Genomic DNA, 20,250 nt, shown 5'->3' on the forward strand with positions numbered 1-20,250 from the left:
CCAGCCTCGGGGCCAAAGCTATAGTCACTGTTTAGCGGCACGCTGCTACCCAGTACCTAACATCATCAGGTATGGGTGCCTCCGTTCCTATGGAAACGTAAGGAAACTTCACAATGTTGCCAACGTCTTAATGAAAACCGGCTAAGTGTCGATACCTTGTAGCGGCGGGGAGGGTCGTATCGTGAAACAGGGGCCGAGGTCCACCTATAGTCTCGTTAATAATGGCCAGCTCGTTAGATTTGCTCCGATGTTATCTACTCCAACTGGTAGCCGGTGACCGTCTAGATAGGAACAGGGGATGAACTCGTACTATGGGCAGACGGATGAGGAAAGGTCAAAGGTCTTCGTGTACCTACGGCCAAAAACGACGTTAAAGTTGCGAGGACGTGCTTCTTGCTCATACAACTCAAGCATAACTAGAAACATTTGGATCATTATGCATACTCCAGCTGATTAGGGAATAAAGTATGTCAAACATTTCCATGTTATGGTAACATTCCAGCTGTTAGAGAGACTCCGTAATTTAATCCGTTCTTAACCTTTGTTTGTTTTTGTTGTGTTGGGTTAGGCCCTTTCGGTCCATTGAGACCATTGCAGAGCCGGAAGGATTATAGGAATTGGGGTAAACATTGGTACCTATGGACAGGCACCCTAGAGAGTCACCGGGGCTGAGCCCGTCCGAATGGACAGGCCGACCAGCCCCCCAAGCACTCTCTGCACCCGGCTACGGGTGTGCTCCCATGGGAGCAGTGGTGCGCTTCAAGGGAGCAGCCCGCATGAGATAAAGTTGCCTGTCCAGCCCGGATCAAGAGTTGCTGCGTGGAGGAGAAGGATTTGAACTTGATCTGAAGATCCTGAGGATGGAAACGACGGACGGGTGTTGCGTTCACACCCGTTTCCCCGTGCCTTTTAACACTGGTTGCGGCGGGCGGCCGGCTCCCCTCCTTAGTGAAGATATCCGCGCCGCTAGATGGCAGCCCGCTCCGCGGGTACACCGATAACAAAGGGAATCGGGGAGAGTTGCCGATCCGTTAGGTGATCCGTGATCGAACCAAACCAGCCCCCCCCCCCCCCCCCACGAGGGAAGCGGTAGCGCTTCGGTCACTTGGTGAGGTGGGGGGGGGGTCACCCCCTAACCGAACCGCGGCCACGTCGCCTTGGTCGATGGAACTGGCCCGACGACCACAACAGAGTCCGAGGTCGATACGGGCTCCGTTCGTGCCGGCTGTCGGTGCCTGTATGTCTGTCTGTCTGTGTGTACGGGTGGCCGCTGGAGTGAGTACGGGCCATTCGACGTTCGTGAGGGCACAGGGCCACTAGGGAACGATTGTGAGGGCGTGTGGGAATCTCGCGCAAAAACTTGTGGATGGTTGTGTGTAAGAAGTTGCTGTAAATAGCTGCGAAGATCGAAAGTGCACAAGCAAATCCAGTGTTATTTATTTACGTTTACGATGAGTGGTGTTTGAGAAAAACGTAAGCCTCGTGTTGTGGCGAGTTGGTTATTGAATTTCGTTCGCACGCTGTGGAGTGTGGGGTGCTGTGGGTGGCAGCGAGTGGTCACAGTCTGAATTGCCCAGTCGTGGTGGGACACTGACTGTGGTCCGAGGACTGACGTAACTGAAGTGTCGTGAAGGGAGCTGGTGAACCGGCCGCCGAACGGAAAAACAGACAAGGTGAGAGGGGATGTGGATTGGTGCGTAGTAGTCATCTCTTAGCTCTAGCTGTGTGTGACTGTATTTTCACCGTCATTGTTTCACCAGCTTGAGTTAAAAATGTGACATTACTTACCTCGCGGTTAAAAGATCTGATCGTTATCCTGCATTCATCATTTTCTTTTTATAACTATGGGTCTTTAACTCTCGCCCATGTAGGGGGGGGGGGTTGGTGCAACCCCCCCCCCCTGAGGTTTTTCGGAAATAGTGTAAAAACGGCGGCGCGCAGCGCCGCCAAATTTTGGGTACCTTATGGGGCAAGCCTTGCGCATCTTTTGATAAAAACAATTTGACCGGGTCATGTCAGGTCACGGAGTTATGACGTCACAAAGGGAACAGCCTCCGGCCGGATTTTCACAAACTGAGTGCCAACGCCCGAGGTTTCCTGCCGGTGGTACGGACATCGGTTGATGGATCGTGATGAAACTTCCCATGCATGTTGGGGCAAGTATTGGCTATCATATGGTATAAGAAACTTGACCGGGTCAGGTCAGGTCACGGAGCTATGACGTCACAAGAGGAACAGCGTCCGGTACTATTTTTGAAAAGCGCCCGAACCACTATTTTGCTAATTCTTGTCAGCTCAATGGGAATATGCAGCAATATTAGCTTCTATAGGGAGCAAATGGACCTCCCAAATCCAAAAATACAATCAGATTTCAAAAATTTAAATTTTGATTTTTCGAATTTCTGCCGCCGACTGTGACCTTGCCGACTTCCGGCGCTCCCAACGCGCCATTTTTAGAGCTAGGGAAACGAAATACATACCAAACGATAGAGAATTGATCAAGGAACACGATAGTGAAGGTTTCAAGTCGATATCTCCCACCGTGTTGCCGCAATCGCCGCGGAAAGTTGAAAAAAGTCTATTTTTCCGAAAATTTGACCTTTGACCGGTCAAAAGTAGGTCAAATGTTGACCTAGGACCAAAAAATATACCACCAATCGCGAGATCTCGGCGAGAGCAATCCGTTGGTCTTTTCCGCTAAGCTCTACGACGCTCCGTTTTCAAACGCCAAGGGGGGGGTCGCACCAACCCCCCCCCCTGCATGGGCGAAGGTGGCAGATCGCCGTTTACGGGCGAGGGTTAAATTCTGCAAATCTTCAACTGACCTAGTCTCTTTATACCTAGTCTCTGCTTGAGCTGCCCAAGCGCCTGGCGCCTTCCTTCTCCAAAATAACCTGCAAACTCCTGGCGCTTATCTAACTATCCTAGCCCTCTCAGGTGCAGATGACCAGCCTGACCCTTCGCCCCTTCTAATAACTCCCTCCCGACCTCAGATAACCCGACCCTCTCCACTTACAGATGACCAGTGAGGAGCGTCGGGGCAGCGCCCAGCCGCTGCACCAGCAGCAGAAACGTCGAGCCTGGCTGCGGCGCGCCTCAACCAGCTCGGATAACCAGCCGCCGCCACACCGCTCCTCGGGCCGTCGGCTCAGCGCCTATGACCGTATTATTGCGGAGAGGGTGCGACGTGGTATCACCGTCAATCTGCGTGAGGAGCTAGGGGAGCAAGGGGCTAGGGCACGGGAAAGGGATTGACAGAGGATGGCCCTGGTCACGGACGAGCTCATCCCGTGAGAGCAGGCATACATCGACAAAAAAATAATCACGTTGATTATGTCGTTCTCTATAGTCTTGCTGTGGCTATATTTATATCGATGACTATCTCCTAATCAATCGGCATGTTTTCGCTGTTTTTTTCATTTACAGAAAGTTTCTCTGATAACTTGCATCAATTTGTCTTTCTTTGTTCACAGAACGACGTTCTTCTGTCGTTTCGACCGCCTCAAGTGACCCGGAATCGGTCGACTCCAGCACTGGGTCCAGCTCGGGGTCCGGCTCCGGATCCCGTGTCCGCTCCGGGTCCGGATCCACCTCCACCTCCGGGTCCCGGGAGCACTCGGACGTATCGCTGCGACCGCTCGCCCCGCGCCCCGACCCGCTGGACGAGACTCAGATGACCAGCCAGGCGACCCACCGGGAGGGAGCGGCACGGTGTCAGCAGGCGGGTGGGGTGCCGCTGCTGGATCATCTGATTCAGCTGGCTGCTGAGCGAGATTCCCAGCAGAACCCCCAGCAGCCTGCTCAGCAGGGGCAGAACGGCAGGGCGGCCGAACACCCTGAGGAGAAGAGGGTGAGATTCCGCGAAGGATGGCGTTCTGCGCGAGGCACAGGAAGTCTATCTGCGCTGCATGAGGATGAGATAAAGAGTGTGGCAGAAAGGCATGCTCCTTGTGGTATCCTCAAAAATGGAAGATGCCATTCGAAGTCAGAAGATAAAGAGGACAGCGTTTGTGTGAATGGGGAAACAGCGGAGAAGCTATGTAAAAATGCTAATCGAAGCGCGGTGGAGCGAGTTGCTCAGGAGAGTAAGCTGTCAGAAACGTCCGGCATGGATGAAGCGCCTGCTGTTCCAGCACCCACCGAGAATGGTTATGAAAGCGATGACGTATTTGAAGCGAAGGCACTGACAACGAAGAATGCGTCTAATGCAGAGAGTACACAGTTGGAAGTTGAAGAAGTCAGCGAAACGTCTGCGTCCATCCAGGATACCAACAACGATGATGAAAAGGCACTGAACAGTTCTGCTGAGCCTCACAAAGATACGACTGAACAGACAACTACCGAGGAAAAGAGAGAAGACAGCTCTGTTCCAAAAGCATCCGCGTCAAGCGACCTTCCCAACGAGCTATCAGCTGATGTTGAGCCTTCCACTTCTGACCAAGCTTCAACAAATGAAGAAAAGGAAGAAGATCAGCCAGTTAACCTCAACGACCTCACTGTTGAAGAAATTTCAACAGTGCCAGAAACCTCCACCGAATCGTCCGGTGACGCACAAGGTGAACCGGCCACCAATGATCCCGAGGACACGCAGGCACCCTGTCCTCTACCCGTCCCTTCCGGAATCAAACCACGACGGACTCGCCTCGACTCTGTCCCGGAGGAACCTTCGTCCTCTCCGCGCCACCAAACAAGTGACCTCGCGTCCTCCACCGCCGACCAACCCGCTACCTCTGCTCCTCTCGAAGCTGGAGAGGGCGCACCCTCCCGCCCGCTCGCTCCCACCCCACCCCAGCTACGCTCCGGGCGCGGAGTGCCCTCTCGTCGCTGGTCCATCTCCGGTGAGCTGACCTCTCACCGGCGCGACCGTGCTGCCATCTCTCGGCGGCTCGTGTACCTAACGCTGTCGGAGGAGGACGGGGAGCCGGCGCCCGTGTTTGAAGAGCCGAATGGAGCGGCGGTGGAGTTTGACCCGCGCCGCGGCGAGTGGCGCCCTCTGACGGGGGAGGAGGGGCGCCGACTGGCACAGCACCGGCGCCTGTCGCTCACGAAGACCTGCTCCCTCGACTTCGACCGAATCCCGTAAAGGAGGGAGGTGAGGGTGGGCGTGCTAAGAGTGTGATACCAGGTTCGGAATGATTTGGCCTCACAGCTTTCGCAGTTTTATTGGAAAACTGTTCTAGAATCGCAATCACAAATTGGTCACTTTTTAATTTTAGTTTTATTGCCCTACCAATGATGATTATCAATCATAGGCGTTAGAATTTTTATTGGCCAATTTGAATTATAATCCGCTGATGGACTATGGCAACTCTGCCTCATGAATACATCTACGTGTATTGAGCTATTCAGCTAGTTAGCTACTTATTGCATACGTCACTATTGAGCTGAGGGCACGTATAGAGTACAATGCAAAAGAAATCATTGCAGGGGCTATTTCAGTCCATTCTACATTTGCCTCATCTTATGCTATGAAAGTATTTTTCTAGGATTACAGGGAACTAATTACAGCCGACAGTAGGTACTTATCTTGGCTTGCCTAGCACTTAGCAGGCAATGAGTCGAATTGGCCCAGACGAGCAATGGTTTTACAAGTGCCTTGATAATAAATTCACACATACATATGATGTACACGCAAGGCGAGCTTGTTTCAGCAGCAAGCAATCGGGTTTATGTCTCATAACGTGTGATCAATCACGCTTAACTGGTTCATCGCAGTCGACTTTTGTTTTCAGCTACTAACCGTTCTAGCATGGGTGTCGAAGTTCATGAACGCCGCAAACCGAAAGACACATATATGCTTTGCAGTTTGCATGTATTATCAGGAAACAGGTATGTTGAAATGGTTACGAAAGTAGTCACAGACTTTTGTCGTTTACATGCACCTGCCTCCCTAGCTAACATGCTAACATGCCACGTTACCAATCAGCAGGAGATGTAGATGCGTCCCTGTACAGGCAGCGTCGAGTGTGTTGTGACCGAGTAGTTCATCGTGTGTGATGTGCATGAGTGGGGTTGTGATTTTGTGCCTGGAAGGGAGTAAGGACTGACGCCTGGTTGTCTGTTGGCGTAAATCGATGTATGTAATAGGGGAGAACGGGGCGATTTGGCCGCCTTTTTGTAAAAACGATATTTTGAGAAAACCAGTGCGCGTTTGGTCGATTTCTCCATGGAGGGGCGTGGGGCGTTCAATTGTTGTTCTGGCCTATTACTTGCATCATGCTGGGACATCTCGTTTCGGTGGTAACTAGCCGTTCTTTCAAAGACTGCACGGCGGCCAAATGACCCCGGTACCGGGGTCATTTGGCCGGGGGAGTGGGGTCATTTGGCCGGGCATGTGATTCAGAGATATACCTATTACAGAGCTGAGACAACCTGAAGACGCCCAAGATTGTGCTTAACTCATGAATTCTGGATTGACTCGACGCATGACTGATGTGACGATTCAGATGCCCCAATGCTGACACAAATGATGAGCAACGTGACTCATCGTTGATTCGCCTGAAATCCTAAATTTTTCAAAGGACTATAGGCTTACACTCGATTCATTTGAATCAGTGCAAGTGAGGAGCCACATTTGATTTACGAGCTTACGACTCATGAGTTGAGCACTGCCCAGTGATAACAACAGCAAACTGTAATGGCTGCCAAATCGTAGATTGCTTTAGACAATCGCACTGCAAAAAAGTCCTTTGTGCACGAGTTGTTTGTTTATTTCAAACTCTGCCGTAAACACGAAATAAAAACGATTCCAGCAGGCCCCGTCTTCGACCCAGCACTTCAGATCACATCCACTGTAAAATACGGTCCCGACGACATGGACACATGTCCAGTCATCACTGCGCTTCACTGTTTGTCACCTTTGCGCTCCTGTTTCTTCGACGGTCCAGCTCCCGACGTTCGATGGTTCGACGGTCCAGCTTGTGGACCCCGCTGTTTGCTCCTCGCCATACGTGCCTGTTGCTCGTCCTCCAAAGCCGTCCGCTCCGGGCTGTTAGTCATGATTTTAGAACGCCCTTTCTTCCAACCGGCTTTTCGAACGTTGATGCGCAGCTGCGGAAGTGGTCGGATGGACTCTGGGCTTCCGACAAGCAACTAAGACACGGCGACAGCAGGCGGCTGGAGCACGGCCGCGGCAGGCAGCTGGAGCACGGCCGGCCCCGGGGCTGGCGGCTGGAGCACAGCCGCGGCAGGCGGCTGGAGCACGGCCGGGGCCGCGGCGTGCTGATCTGCCGTCGCTGGGGCGACAACCGGTGCGAAGACCGCCGTCGGCGCAGTCTTCGTTGTCGAATATATCCCGGTATAGCGGGGATATCCCGGCCGCTTCGAATCTCTTAACCCGCGGATGTTCTTCCGCGTGAAGGTGGCGTCTTAGGCACGACGAAAAATCGGCGCCACCTGTAGAGGTCGATGTGACGTCCCGGGTTCGCCATCTGCCGCCGGGTGCCGAAAGCCAATCAGCGGACACCTTGGTTAGGTCGTCCCTTGCATTTAGACTTCGCCGCATTACCATCCTCAGCGGCAGAACTTAGCCAGCGCAGCGCGTCGCTCGCAGACTAGGCAAAAAATCAACTGAGTCGCTGGGCGGCCAATTCGCCCCGTATGGGGCGGCCAATTTACCCCAATATGACATTTTTAGGAAAAGGGGTCCGCAGACAGGCAAAAATTGTTACTTAAACTTGCAAAAGGGTCGGACAGCTCCCTGAATCACCAGATTGTTCTACCAATAGAGTTAAAATTTTGATGTCACCCAAATAAGGGACACCATGCAACTTTTCGTAAAGAAGAAAAAGTTACGCTTTTTAGCCAAAATTCAAATATCGTTGGCTTTACAAAAAACTGGGCGTCGTTGAGTTTCCTTAGTTTCTTTCCAAAGTAGTTCTTATGACGGCGGATGGTGCCATATTCAAAAATAATCGCTCGGGACCGTCAAAACGCGTAGACATGGGGCGGCCAAAGTGACCCGGGCGGCCAAATGACCCCGCTCTCCCCTAGATTCGATGTAGAATCGGCGTTAGTTGTGGGTGGTTGTAACGTGTTTGCACTCTTGATTTATTCTTGTAACGCGTAATTCCTGCCGTTGCCGCGGCTGCGAGTCAAGTCCCAAGTCGCAGTCAACTTGCAACAAAAAGACGAAATGTGCCTCTTTGTTTTTTACGGCAGCCTAAAGAGACGCTTCATACGAAATATGAATCGAAGATCGAGCGGAGAGTCGTGTGAATCGCCTCCACTCTTTTCCCCTGCTTGCAAGCAGACATTCGTTGTGGGAATATGAAATATATGTATATTGTATATTGTGGATATTGTAGCTTTCCTTTGTCACGATCCTTGCTGTTTCCGTGACGTAGTATGGATGCACTATGGATGCAGTTTTTGACGCAATACAACTTCACACGGGACGAGACATGTTTACTCAAAGGCGGATCTCTCCAGACCGAGGAAATCCAGCGCATTTTGTGCGAAAATGTCGTCCTGAAAAGAGAGGAAGTGGTCATTATAATATTACATTAGCCACACAAAACAATAGCACCTACATGATTGTATAAAGCTAGCTACATCATTGGCACCTGCAGTCGCCAGTCGGCATCGTAATTGATTCAATGAGTTTTCCGTATGCCGACGACACACGTTTGTTTGTGATGCCCGTTTGTTATATTTGTTCCTTACCCTGAGCTGCGGATCGCCGAGGTTTTCCACGATCTTGCCTCCGTGCAGGTCCCCCAGCGGGAACGGGTAGTCCGAGCCGAAAATCACCCGCTTCTGCGACAGAGAAACGGTGCATTTGTAGTTACTCCTTACTGATGCACACTGCACAATGCATAGGTATAAACCGCGTAAAGGCATAGTTTCAATCATTAGTTCCAGCTGATTTGAGGTCTGGAATTGGATGCCAAAGCCAGATCATGCCATTTTTAGGCGAAATGTTTTAAAAGCATCTACGCTCTCATTCACCGAATCTAAATGCTAATAATTCGTTTGGCGACTCATGACACCGAATCTCCCGCCCCATAAGGCTTCTATTGTTTCGATCCTGAAGTAGGTACTTTCACCTTTACCGGGTCGATTGGCGCTGTGAGTGATTGGTGACCTACTGAACCCTCGACACCGCTGCTGGTGTTTGTTCCCACGGACTCTCGGTCCCGGCCTGTCGCCAGTGCTGAAACCCTCCCCTCCCCTCCTTGCCCCTCCGCTGCCCTGTTTGTCACTCGCCGGCCCTTCCCCGGCAGCTGGCCGCATTAAATTCCGACCGAGGCAGCTGGTTCGCAGCGGGGGCCGCGTTCAGCCCGATCCAGGTCAATACGGTATAGCCCGATAAAGCCATTACACCTACCTTCCCGACCACCTCTGTCAACAGGTCGAGCGCAGCGGCATCGTGCACCAGCGAGTCGCACCAAAACTTCCCCAGCTGCTCACTAGGTGGCACTGACGTCTCCTGGGCACACAGGTCCGGGCGGCACCGAAAACCGTGGTCTGGCGGAGAAAAATGGAAAGAACATCGATTACAAATACGATGCCGCACACAACATATGGACTTAACTGTAATCATTCTTGATGATCTACAGTCTACGTGCTTGAAAATGATTAGGGGAGAGTGGGGAAAGATGCCCAGGGTTTTACTATGTCATATATTATTCGAAAATGACGATCGGAAGTCCTTCCACATCCTTCCAGAAGTCCTTTTTCCCCTCAACAGGCAAATCCTGGAACCAGCTTCCCGAATCCATCCGATCCCTTCCTCCTCGTTCCTTTCAACGAGAGATCTCGAGGCGACTGGGGGTGCCTGGGCCTTCTCCCTTTTACAAAATTGGCACTAAAATGGGCAATATTTTCCATTCTAGGCTACGAATGCAAATGTCACAACTAAATTCACATTTATTTCAAATACAAAGGCACGATACACCTGAATGTGCTTGTGGCTTTGAAACAGAAAATATTCATCATTTCATTCTCGCGTGTCCCAACTATAATTTGCAGAGAGAGGAACTTTACCGGGACATGTTGCAAATTTTTGGCGAAAATTTTGGTCAAATGTCAACTACACGGTTATTACGTCTTCTTTTGCATGGCGACGATCTTGGCGGCGGGGACTGTCGTGCGGTGGCTCAGCATTTCCAAAATTTCTTGCTTCGTTCGCACAGATTTACCTATTAATTTACCTACCTCATTCAGTTTTGTGGGCGGCGTCCCCGGTGGGCTGAGTGACGTCAGCGCGGGTTGGGTCGGTGGCCTGTCGTGGCGGCGGCAGTGGTAGTTTTGTTTCATTACGCTACGTTACCTTCATTACGTTGTATGTTTATGTTATATTCGACGTTGATCTGAAGGCTATGTTCATGTTGTTTTATGTTTATGATGTCTATCTGATTATGTTACAAGAGGTGGTGCCTAGAGTCAAGCACCATGTGCTTTTGCACCACTCTTATATTATTTTGCTTTATCTCTGTTATTCATGTTCATTTTCCGATCGTTTTACTTATAGGTTGTCGATGCGCAATAAACATTCTGGAATGGAATGGAATGGAAATCGGAAAGCAAAAACTTGTAGTTTCAACGGAAGCCGACATCATTTTTCTCCAAAAATATCACACTTTCGTGCTTGAAATATGATAACTTTTTTGCTATTAAGCATTTTCCTGAAGAAGTGAAAGTGGGCATCTTACCCCACAGGGTGGGAAAGACGCCCCCTGGCGTTGGGTAAGATGCCCCCTGCACTATAAGTGACATAAATGGACACGTGAATCGCCTGAACGAATCAGTAGTCCCTTCGGGCCTGCAGTAGACACCAAACGTCATCGTAAGGGCCCTCAAAAGTAGTCGTAAGGGGCTTCAGAGGTCATCGTTAGGGCCATCATAGTCCAGCGCGGCCAAACAAGCCTCCGTGGTGGCGTTCGGAGACCACTGTGGGGCCCTTATAGGTCTTCATGATGCTTGAGGGCCCTCGAGCCCATCGTGGGGACCTCAGATGCCAGCGCGGCCCGTGGAGCCAACGTGGGAGCCCTCAAAGGATGTCGTGAGGGGCCCTGGAGCCAATAATGCGGCCCACAGAGGCCGTCGTAAGGGCTCTCAGAGTCAGATGCCGCCCAAAAAGTCGCTGTGTGGGCCGAGAGACCGGCATGGGGAGCACCCGACCGTACTGGACTCTCAATAGTCCCAGATCGGCTTTTGTCTCTCATCACAGGTATGTAATAAATGATTTGACGGGCTGCTTGAAGGACAGCCTACGGATTTAGGGGGCGTCTTTCCCCATCAGGACAGGGGGCATCTTACCCCAAGGTACCGAGGTAACATTAAATCAGTACAATTTGTTAGCCATAAAATTACACCCTGAAACAAACTGTTTGGGACACAGTACACGCATGTTAATTTATCACGACTATAGCAAGGGACGCAAAAATTATCTACCTTCTTTGATATTTACAATGTTTTGACACCAAAATATTTTTTGAAAGCAGCAAATAAAAAACATGCAATCACCAGCCAGCCGTTGCCCAACTGAGCCTCGCAAATTTGTGTGCAGTTAACAAGGCAGGCTTCCGCTTTACGCTAAGAACATTAATTTCCAGGTTCGATTCTTTGTTTCGCCGCTAGAGGGGGTGGGGCGTCTTTCCCACCCTGGGCATCTTACCCCACTCTCCCCTATACCTAAACATTAGACCCTGGTCGGTACATTTTTCGTTTTTTTTTTTACGTTCACCTTTCAAGTTAATTCGCTTTCAATGACAGTGCTGCACTTGTGACACGTTCGAGCTACCCCAACCTAACTCTATCCCCATTTCCGACAGCATCTCCCTCTCTTTTTCCAGCTCCCGCCTCCTAACTCCTCTGACGACAATACCTATGGGCTATGGGGATTAGGGACTAGGGATACTGGAACCCCACATACCGATTCTGCCAGCCGTATACGGGAACGATCCTCCGCCATGCGCGAAGCAGAGCCTCAGTTTGGGGAAGCGCTGCAGCACTCCGCCCATCAGAACCGACACGATAGCGGTGGCGGTCTCCGCCGGCATTCCCACCAACCAGGGCAGCCAGAACTTGCTGTACCGTCCGCCCATCACCATGTCCCAGGGATGGACGAACACGGCGCAATCGTAGTCCTCGCACGTCTGGCGGTGATCAGAGGGGGGGGGGGTCAGTGGAGTGGGTATACGGGTGCTGGATGTGCCGGGTGAGCGTAATTGAGGAGTGAACGATAAAAAATTTGAGCTGTCGATATGTATGTAGAATGTAGTACCTACCTACCTATAGAAATACATAAATGTGCCGTGATAATTACATTGTTTCGGAGAGCACATGATAATTTGACCAAAGATATTGCTGTATTCTATAGCCCTCGACCGTATAAGGGGGGGGGGGTCGAACGGACCCCCCTTCGGTTTTTCGCGAATAACTCGCGTAAAAAGCGGTCGATCGCGACGAAACTTTCAGTACCCTCGAGTTATTCAATTTTACACCTACCCTGAAAATTTCATGACCCTGACCCAAATGACCTTTAACCTGTGACCTACTTTTCGAGACTATGTTTGGCCGGAGTCGCGATTCGGCGTATGTCGGCTCGCATTAGCCGCGCGTTTGCATTCTTTTCGTGGTTTCAAGCGTTCAAACATGTGATATGATGATGCTGCCCCATGCATTAGGGTGGGTGTCAAGGTCACCTGAAGGTCAGGTCAGGTCATTGACCTGTGATGACCTCGGTTCACTTTTTCGAATTTTACAATATTTCTAAGCTAGTTTTTGGAGCTGAATTCGAATTTAGAAACCATATGAACATTTACGAAGTAGGGTACACCGGGGCAACGCGCAACCCCGAGGTCAGAGTTGGCCTACGTTACGTTATTTTGAAGTTTTCGGTAACCCGTAGCTGTCAGTACCGTTTCGTAGCGTAATTGGGATGTTTCGGTAGCGTAGTACGGAAAATAATAGAATAACGTAGGAACTACGAAATGGATTCCGTAGCAATTACAGGTCAGCTGTATTTGTATAAGGTACATAATTTTTTTCAGTTTACTCATATCGTCACCAGACCTCCGGCCGTTTACACGGATGTGAGACGCATGCTATATGAATACCTACCACTGAGTCTTTCTTCCGGCCGGACCGACACCGCGGATTTCCCACTGGGGAGTCCCAGGGAATTCCCTGTCGGAAGTCCAGCGCATCTAGCGAGTAGCGCGTAGGCACCGCCGCACCGACGATGCTGCAAAGCCTGCGATCATTGTGCGCAGTATTTGGTTTACTAGAGACTAACCGTTTCCTTTCCACTGGGTAGTGGATGATGACATATTGCATAACGTAGTACGATAAAATAATTTGCTGCGTTAATTAACAAATACCGTAATTCAGTAACGTAGCAATATATAACGTATCGTAATTCGGTATCGTAGTTTTGGCCAAAAAAGCAAACGTAGCGTAACGTAGTGCGTAACGTAGCGTAGCGCAGGCCAACTCTGCCCGAGGTAATGCGCCCCACGTCAATATCTCGTATTTTCAAGGTTCTTGCCGACCAATAAGCAGGCTCTCCAGAAAGCTCGTCGATTATTTCTGCTGTCAAAATTTTTTGGCAGGACTGATCGGAAGTTGGAGCTGCTCTGAGCTAAACTTTGTTTTATGTGATTTTGATGCAATATTCACATTTTTAACTTGTGAGTTCGTGACTTAATGTTAAGATGCACGCAAACGTACTGTCACTCTGACGTCATTTCCAGCCAAACTATGGTAGCTAAAAAATTGAAAGTTTAACACGAGATGTCATATTAATGACGCTGAAGGTTCTGCAAGTTTCGTGTTGATTCCTCAAACGGTTTAGAAGATAGGTATTGCCGAAAAACGGGAGGGGGGCTCTGTAGAGCCCCCCAGTCATGCGCGGTTTAAGAGCGCTAAAACGATCTCTGAATGGAGTCGTAAGATCTCGGGTCATTAGATCAAGTGGTAGGTACTGGGTAGCTCCAAGAATTCTATGCGCAGAGGTCCTTTTATAATTGCAACCAACCGCAATGCGGGACGCATGACTGGCGGCAGAGACGTACCTAAGTAAGCAGGATATGCACGCAATGCGACAACTGGTGACACCGCTCATTCGCCTCGTCACGCTACCTCTAATGGATTGCGTCCATGCCGGCCTACTTGATGTAATTAAGAAGATGTCGTGTTGCCTAAGACATGGACTCCTATCCCTGACTTGGACAGTCAGTGGTGGGTGCCAGCTGTGGCAAGAGCTGTTAGTGGTCTGCTGGAAGTTGTGCTCAAAGACCAAGCAACACAGCCCCTCGAACATCAGACCTGGAACCAAGTGTATGACACAACATCGTGATCGCGTTCATCAAAAGAAGTGATAGCGGCTGAAGAACTGCATCGCGCCTGTGATAAATATTCATGCATATATGACTTCATCGAGTGCGTGGTAATTATGGCTTGGAGTTGTTACATGCCTTCTGATGTGCTGCTGCGCGTGGTACAACTGGTCCTACTGATCGCCTGGCTGACTCTCACCGGTATCAAAATCGTGCACTTCCTTTCCGAGCCAACCACCCTGCAGTTTCGACTCGATACTGATTTCAAACCACCGTATGTGTCCATATTCCCTGGCTCGGTGGACATTGATTGCTACACGGCACATCAGGAGAGAGAAGACGAATACGTTGATGGCGTGTCGGCAGAGTCCTCAGAACACAGTGAAGATCCTGTTGTAAATATAACTCACCAATCCGTGGATTCTGATCAATCTCTTCAGGATCTTCTTTTATCCAACAGTGAATCATGGATGAAGACCATACTAAATGCAAACAATCTCTGTCCCTTGAAAAACGGCAGGCGAACGAAGGGGACCTCCTGGCCTGTCCTTAATGGAGATGGAGTTATGGGCGTCACATTGGCTCTATGCGGCCTGTCTCGTTTCAAACTCAACTTAACTCTTGATCCGGAAACAGTGCAGGGTTGGGACGAATCGGCACAAATATACTATTACGTCATATTCCACAGTGAACGAGACTTCTTTCGATACAATCCGAGCGACCACGCTATGCTTGTCATCGACAACAAAATCCACCGTAATATGAAGATCACGATCAGTCGAGAGGAGAGACTCAACCTGAAACGACAGCCATGCAACTCAGTCCCGGACTACAGCGTTGCGACGTGCGAGCGCCAATGTTTCATGACCTGGATGGGATGCAGCATGGAAAGCAACGTTACAAAAGGAATGCCACTCTGCACTGCGCGTCACTGTGATGTGCTGGGCGCTGGAGCCTCCGAGTTTTTCAGCGATGACTCAGATATAGCCTGCAACTGTCCAATACCCTGCGCACAGGATCGCATCACACTCAAAGCTTTGCCCGGCTCCAAGAGAAAACCACTGCGACGTCCACTAGCTAAGGTCCTCAAGCATCAACGTGTCCCTAAAAAGGATCGACAGTTCGTCCAGGCCAAGTTCTCGACGTCTCGAGTGAGGCGCGTCATGATGACTGTGTCCACTTTCAGCCTGGAGGACTTGTTGGCTTTCACTGGCGGCTATCTGGGGCTCTTGCTCGGTTCCTCTGTCCTCTCGCTGGTCGTCGCCGGAAACAAGCTCGTGGAACAGCGCCTGGTGAGAAGCGCGGACGGCTTCAGAGAAGCGGGTCACTGGCAAGAAATGGAAGACGGCGTGACCCAGCCTGGAGCGGTGCAGAGGGACGAGGCGGCGTCTCATGACGCCTGAAGTGGACTGTGGAGTGGGTGAACATGGAAAAAAGTGAACATTAGAATCACCTGAACCGGAAGTTACCAACTAATATTACGGTGCGAGCGACTTAAGCGAGTGTCATTTGAGCGAACGTCATTTGAGCGAACCATTTTCAGCGACTGGCAACTTAGCGAATATCAACTTGAGCGATTATCAAATATAGCGATTATCAATTTAAGCGCAAGCTATGTTTCAGCGACATATTTTTCGTCGACTACAGTTTGAGCGACTGTCATTTCAGCGAAACACTCCATCGTCCCGTAACGGTGTATTTTTTATTTTTTACTTTTTTCTTTTGCGAGCGTACGTACAACGAATGTTTCCGGAACTTTTCATGGTTATCCGGAACTGGATAGCGGATGTCACGTTCAAAGTTCAGACATTAAGCTCCAAATTTAATGCCACATTTCTCAAAAATTCCAGCGGTTCGATTTCACCCCCCCCCCCCCCTGCTGTTTGCCAATAATGGTGACCAAACGTTTGTTCAGAGATTCATATTGCTTGTGCTGTTTTTCGCGAAATTCCCCCGCTTGAATTTAGATCAGTTCCTCATGTTGTAAAATTTGTTCTTGCCCCAAGCAACGTACGAATTTCCAGATATTTGGGTGAGGTCCCTGAAACCACGGTGACTGCCTGAAACATAGACTGGATCCCCCTGTGCCACCCCTCGAGTTTATTATCGGTCCTTGGCATTCCTTCCATCGTCCTATCTCTCACGTTCCACATTTCCAGATTAAGGTTGCGGAATGAGGCCAGATATTTTTGTGGTTTCCAAGCTTGAAAGCAAATTTTTAATTTGCCGCTCGCAGCTTGAAGCATGACACATACCAAGCGCTTATTCCAAGGGCAAGAATTCCCGAAAAGTAGCAAATGATTGACTTCCGTCGCGTTCGGTTTCGCTGTCACTGTGTTCGCTCAATTGGTCCCCCATTAACCCCCATATATTCGCTCAATCTGGTTTCGCTGATTCTGGTCCTCGCTTAAGTTGATAATCGTTGTGATTGAAATCGCCGACTTGACAATCGCTAAAAAAGTCAATCGCTTAAATTGATAATCGCTGAAAAGGCCTCGCTCAAATGTCGTTCGCTGAAATGACGCTCGCTCAGGTGTCGCAGAACCCTAATATTATACGTCAGAATGTGAAAATGAAGTAAGATTAAAGACGTAAATGTGAATCCACTGTTCATGCGGGAGTGAGCTCCTGCGAAAGTCTAGACGGTACGTAGAGCGAGCTCTTACGAAGAGTCTTAGACAGGTCCCAATTTACCTTCCAGACGGGGTCCAGCTCTCGGGCGTCCAGGTTCCAGTCGCCGATATGGGAGCCGATCTGGATGCCCGGCATACGCAGCTCGGTGGTGAGCCGTTTGATTTCCTCGACTGCCAGCAGCGGCGCCTGCATCGGCGCGGTGCCTGAGGGAGATGACGATGTGACCGGGTGCGAGACAAAGTGTGGGAAGGAAGCACGAAGAAGGGCTAGGAGAGTCGATTAGTAATGGACACTTGCCATCATCATTAGAGCTCATGTAATTTATAAACGATTTGTCTTGGTGAAGTTGGACCTTTGCATCAAACTGTGGATGAACTATAGAATTCGGCCTTTCAACGCTGCTACTTAGTCTTCGTTATCGCTGATAAATTGAATCGAAGGCAGGTTTGTTTTATGCTGTAACGATTAGCTGCACGCTTTATGTGTTCCGTCGCAGTCTTCCCCGATGGAGTGTGATGAGTCCGATCCTTACCGAGTCCGACAAACCGTTTCGGGTGACGCGCCACCGTCGCAGCCAGGTCATCGTTGAGCAGCCGGGAGAGGTCGGCAGTGTCTGCCGGCTTTGCCTGGAATCGGCGATAACCGAAACTAGAAAAACGACGGCAATACGCATCGGCTTTCAGTGCATTGTAACAAATGACTACGTGCATAATTGGACGGACAAATATACGGACCGTTTAGAAAACTAATGAACAAAAAATTAAAACGAAAATGATGACTAGGTATCTATAACCTCCACTAAGACATATGATACGTCATCTAATCGATCATATCAGTGAGCCCAGCCTTCTTTATCACACCAGCTGATGCATAAGAAGTAGTAACGTTCTGTCCTGACTCAGGATCCTGACACTTGCCAGCCCGCCAGTCAGTTCTCGGATGCCCCTAGTAAGGTCCTTTACCGCTTTTGAACACCCACCCAGTAGCTGAACATGACGGGCACCGTGCTGAGCGCCTGCACGGTGACACCGGTTTGGTCCATGTCTGCCAGCCGTCGCTCTGCGTCCCAGCAGTTGGCCTGAACCACCCGGAACAGCCGCCCGTCCTTCATCATACGGGCTGAGTCGGACGTCTCTTCGCTGTGCTCCAGCTGGACGAAGCCGCCGTAGCCGTACCTCTGTGAGAAGGGGGAGCGCAGGGCGACAGAGGCTTCAGCAGGGTGATGTGGTTTAGTTCGGCGACTGAAGGAACTGGCACTGAACTGAGGAGTGAAGGGACTGTGAAATGATGTGAGGGGTGGCGGCGATTAATATGCATGTAGAGCTTAGGTCGTGTTGTCGAAGCATACTGTGTGGCTCATAATCGTGATACGGTAACATTACTACATGTTACTAGACGTGGTGGTGCACATCCAAAGCCGATGTCTCACGAATATACTCGTACCGGACGCTCATTTGACTATCCTAGATCACTTGTAATAGGTCGCATTATGCGGGCTTCGCATCTCTAGATATTTACCTATGGGTGGATATAATCAATGAAGCAACGTTAAAAATGTTGACGGCGGCCACGGTTTTTCGCTGGCGTGCTAGTCTCTCAGTGTTTACACTTCACATAGGTACCATTACGGTTTTTTGTCACGCATTGTAGTTAACATTTGACTATGCTGACTTGAAGAATCTAAAAATTAACCCGAATCAAGCAGAATTAATGTACACAATCGCATAGATAAACGTTCACTCGCTAGCACACTTACCGACCTGTCGTAAAGGATAACAGACTTACACAATACACACCAGCACCCTTGCCATAAAAGATAATAGCTCTAATCACGTTAGCACCCTAACCAGTGGTAAAAGATATAGGGTGTTCCAAAAAAGTGAGCCCCCAACTAAGATCGACTGTATCTCGGCAACCGTGCATCCTACAGCTTTAGGAAGCCACTCATTAGAAAGAGCAATTAAATTACATCTATATAGGCCGTAATTCCGTTACCTATCCTGCACAACATTGTAAAAAGCACAATCGCCAGCATTGTAAAAAGCACAATTTGATACCAAATTCTTGGTGAAACATTTAGCGGTATCGGATATGGTTGAAATTTCTTCACATCTGTCTGCATATTTCAGTTCACGTATGTTTATTCATTCTTCGCACGTGAATTTTATTACGAAAATTGAAGACTGAATGGGTGAACTTGTTCAACCAATAGGTATTTCAACACTCCAATATGGGTCGTGCGTTGCCATCAGCAATGCACGTTTACCGCCGTCGCCGTGTTTCACCCGATCTCGCGACACATTTGTCGTTCCCGCCGGTGTAATACGTATTAATTCAGAGTCACACTAAGTAGACTATTATAACCGAAATTGACCGTTCTTTCCAACAAGGGACCTCTCATTAGCCCAGGACATACGGTTTTGGAGATATAAGCAATATTAGTTAGGAAGCTCATTTTTTTGGAACACCCTGTAACAGCCCCATTCGTGCTATCACCCTTACCTCCGCCAGGTTCGGCCAAGTCCTCGGTAGAATGTGGTTATGGATGTCGATCTTCATGTTTGCACTGTCTTGGATATTCTTCTCTTCTCTAGTATCCGCCTCCAACCACTGGTCACTTTCCCGCTACCCTAGCTTTCTCTCCCTCCTTCTCTCTCCCTCCGTCACCGTCTCCCTCTCACTCTGTCCGTTCCGCCCACTGTCCACGCCACTCTCCCTCCCTCCCAGTCACAGCTGGATCTCGTCCTCTCGTCTGGGACAACTGACCCCAGACCGACTCCGCATCTGTCTGAGCTCGTGCTGGGGGCGTGGCCGACGGGCCAGGCCTCCAGACGACAGATCCAGACGGATACATTTCACTGGAACTGGTGATGCAAAGCAGTGAAGATTTGAAGTCCACATGCATACGCTTATTTGGTATCGTATGCATTAAAATTGATTTAGGACCTGCGACGCTTCTAACGCCAAAGCATAAATTTGTACTGCATTGGTCCGTAAGAAAAGTGTCTGATTCCCATGCTCATTTATGCTTGATATCTTGAAGACGTCGCATACGGATAGCTTTCTATGTCACCGAATCCGTCAGCATCGTCCTACAAGGCTCGCACAACACTTCGAAGAGGGTTGTTATAGCGATTTGTCATAGCGAAGCAATGCTGTAGTGTGATCACTGTGAGGGTTTTGCATTTCTATTCGCCAGAGCCCGTACCTTCTGATCTATGTTTATTGTTGATGACAGTGACACTCAGGCACGGGAAGTGCACCAGATCTCGGAATGGAGCCCGCTGTGTTTAATAAATAACGTTAAGTTTACCTCAAAAGTCTACAAAGT

The 20,250-nt window shown here is 49.7% G+C and overlaps 2 protein-coding genes across 2 annotated transcripts; one reads left to right on the forward strand and one right to left on the reverse strand.

Moving 5' to 3' along the window:
- Window positions 1-1,217: 1,217 nt before the first annotated feature.
- On the forward strand, window positions 1,218-8,393 carry LOC122372030 (flocculation protein FLO11-like). Its single transcript, XM_043348868.1, has 3 exons — window positions 1,218-1,673; window positions 3,019-3,208; window positions 3,474-8,393. Exons 2-3 carry the CDS (start codon window positions 3,019-3,021, stop codon window positions 5,081-5,083), a joined length of 1,800 nt encoding a protein of 599 aa, XP_043204803.1. The 5' UTR covers window positions 1,218-1,673; the 3' UTR covers window positions 5,084-8,393.
- LOC122372031 (2-amino-3-carboxymuconate-6-semialdehyde decarboxylase-like) lies at window positions 8,147-19,748 on the reverse strand. Its single transcript, XM_043348869.1, has 8 exons — window positions 19,422-19,748; window positions 17,899-18,096; window positions 17,452-17,545; window positions 16,980-17,122; window positions 11,879-12,101; window positions 9,329-9,468; window positions 8,665-8,757; window positions 8,147-8,469 (listed from the first exon to the last, which is right to left on the reverse strand). Exons 1-8 carry the CDS (start codon window positions 19,476-19,478, stop codon window positions 8,407-8,409), a joined length of 1,011 nt encoding a protein of 336 aa, XP_043204804.1. The 5' UTR covers window positions 19,479-19,748; the 3' UTR covers window positions 8,147-8,406.
- Window positions 19,749-20,250: the final 502 nt, after the last annotated feature.

Source organism: Amphibalanus amphitrite, unplaced genomic scaffold (assembly GCF_019059575.1).
Source record: "Amphibalanus amphitrite isolate SeventyFive unplaced genomic scaffold, NRLGWU_Aamphi_draft 001307F_arrow, whole genome shotgun sequence".
In the NCBI taxonomy this organism is placed as follows: domain Eukaryota; kingdom Metazoa; phylum Arthropoda; class Thecostraca; order Balanomorpha; family Balanidae; genus Amphibalanus; species Amphibalanus amphitrite.

Excerpts from the sequence above, each read along its gene's own strand:
- LOC122372030 (XM_043348868.1), top strand. The coding sequence starts at position 3,019 with ATGACCAGTGAGGAGCGTCGGGGCAGCGCCCAGCCGCTGCACCAGCAG. Across the intron at positions 3,209-3,473 it reads TGGTATCACCGTCAATCTGC|AACGACGTTCTTCTGTCGTT; the intron begins GTGAGGAGCTAG and ends CTTTGTTCACAG.
- LOC122372031 (XM_043348869.1), bottom strand. The coding sequence starts at position 19,478 with ATGAAGATCGACATCCATAACCACATTCTACCGAGGACTTGGCCGAAC. Across the intron at positions 12,102-16,979 it reads AGCTGGACCCCGTCTGGAAG|ACGTGCGAGGACTACGATTG; the intron begins GTAAATTGGGAC and ends GATCACCGCCAG. Across the intron at positions 8,470-8,664 it reads TCGGCGATCCGCAGCTCAGG|GACGACATTTTCGCACAAAA; the intron begins GTAAGGAACAAA and ends CTCTCTTTTCAG.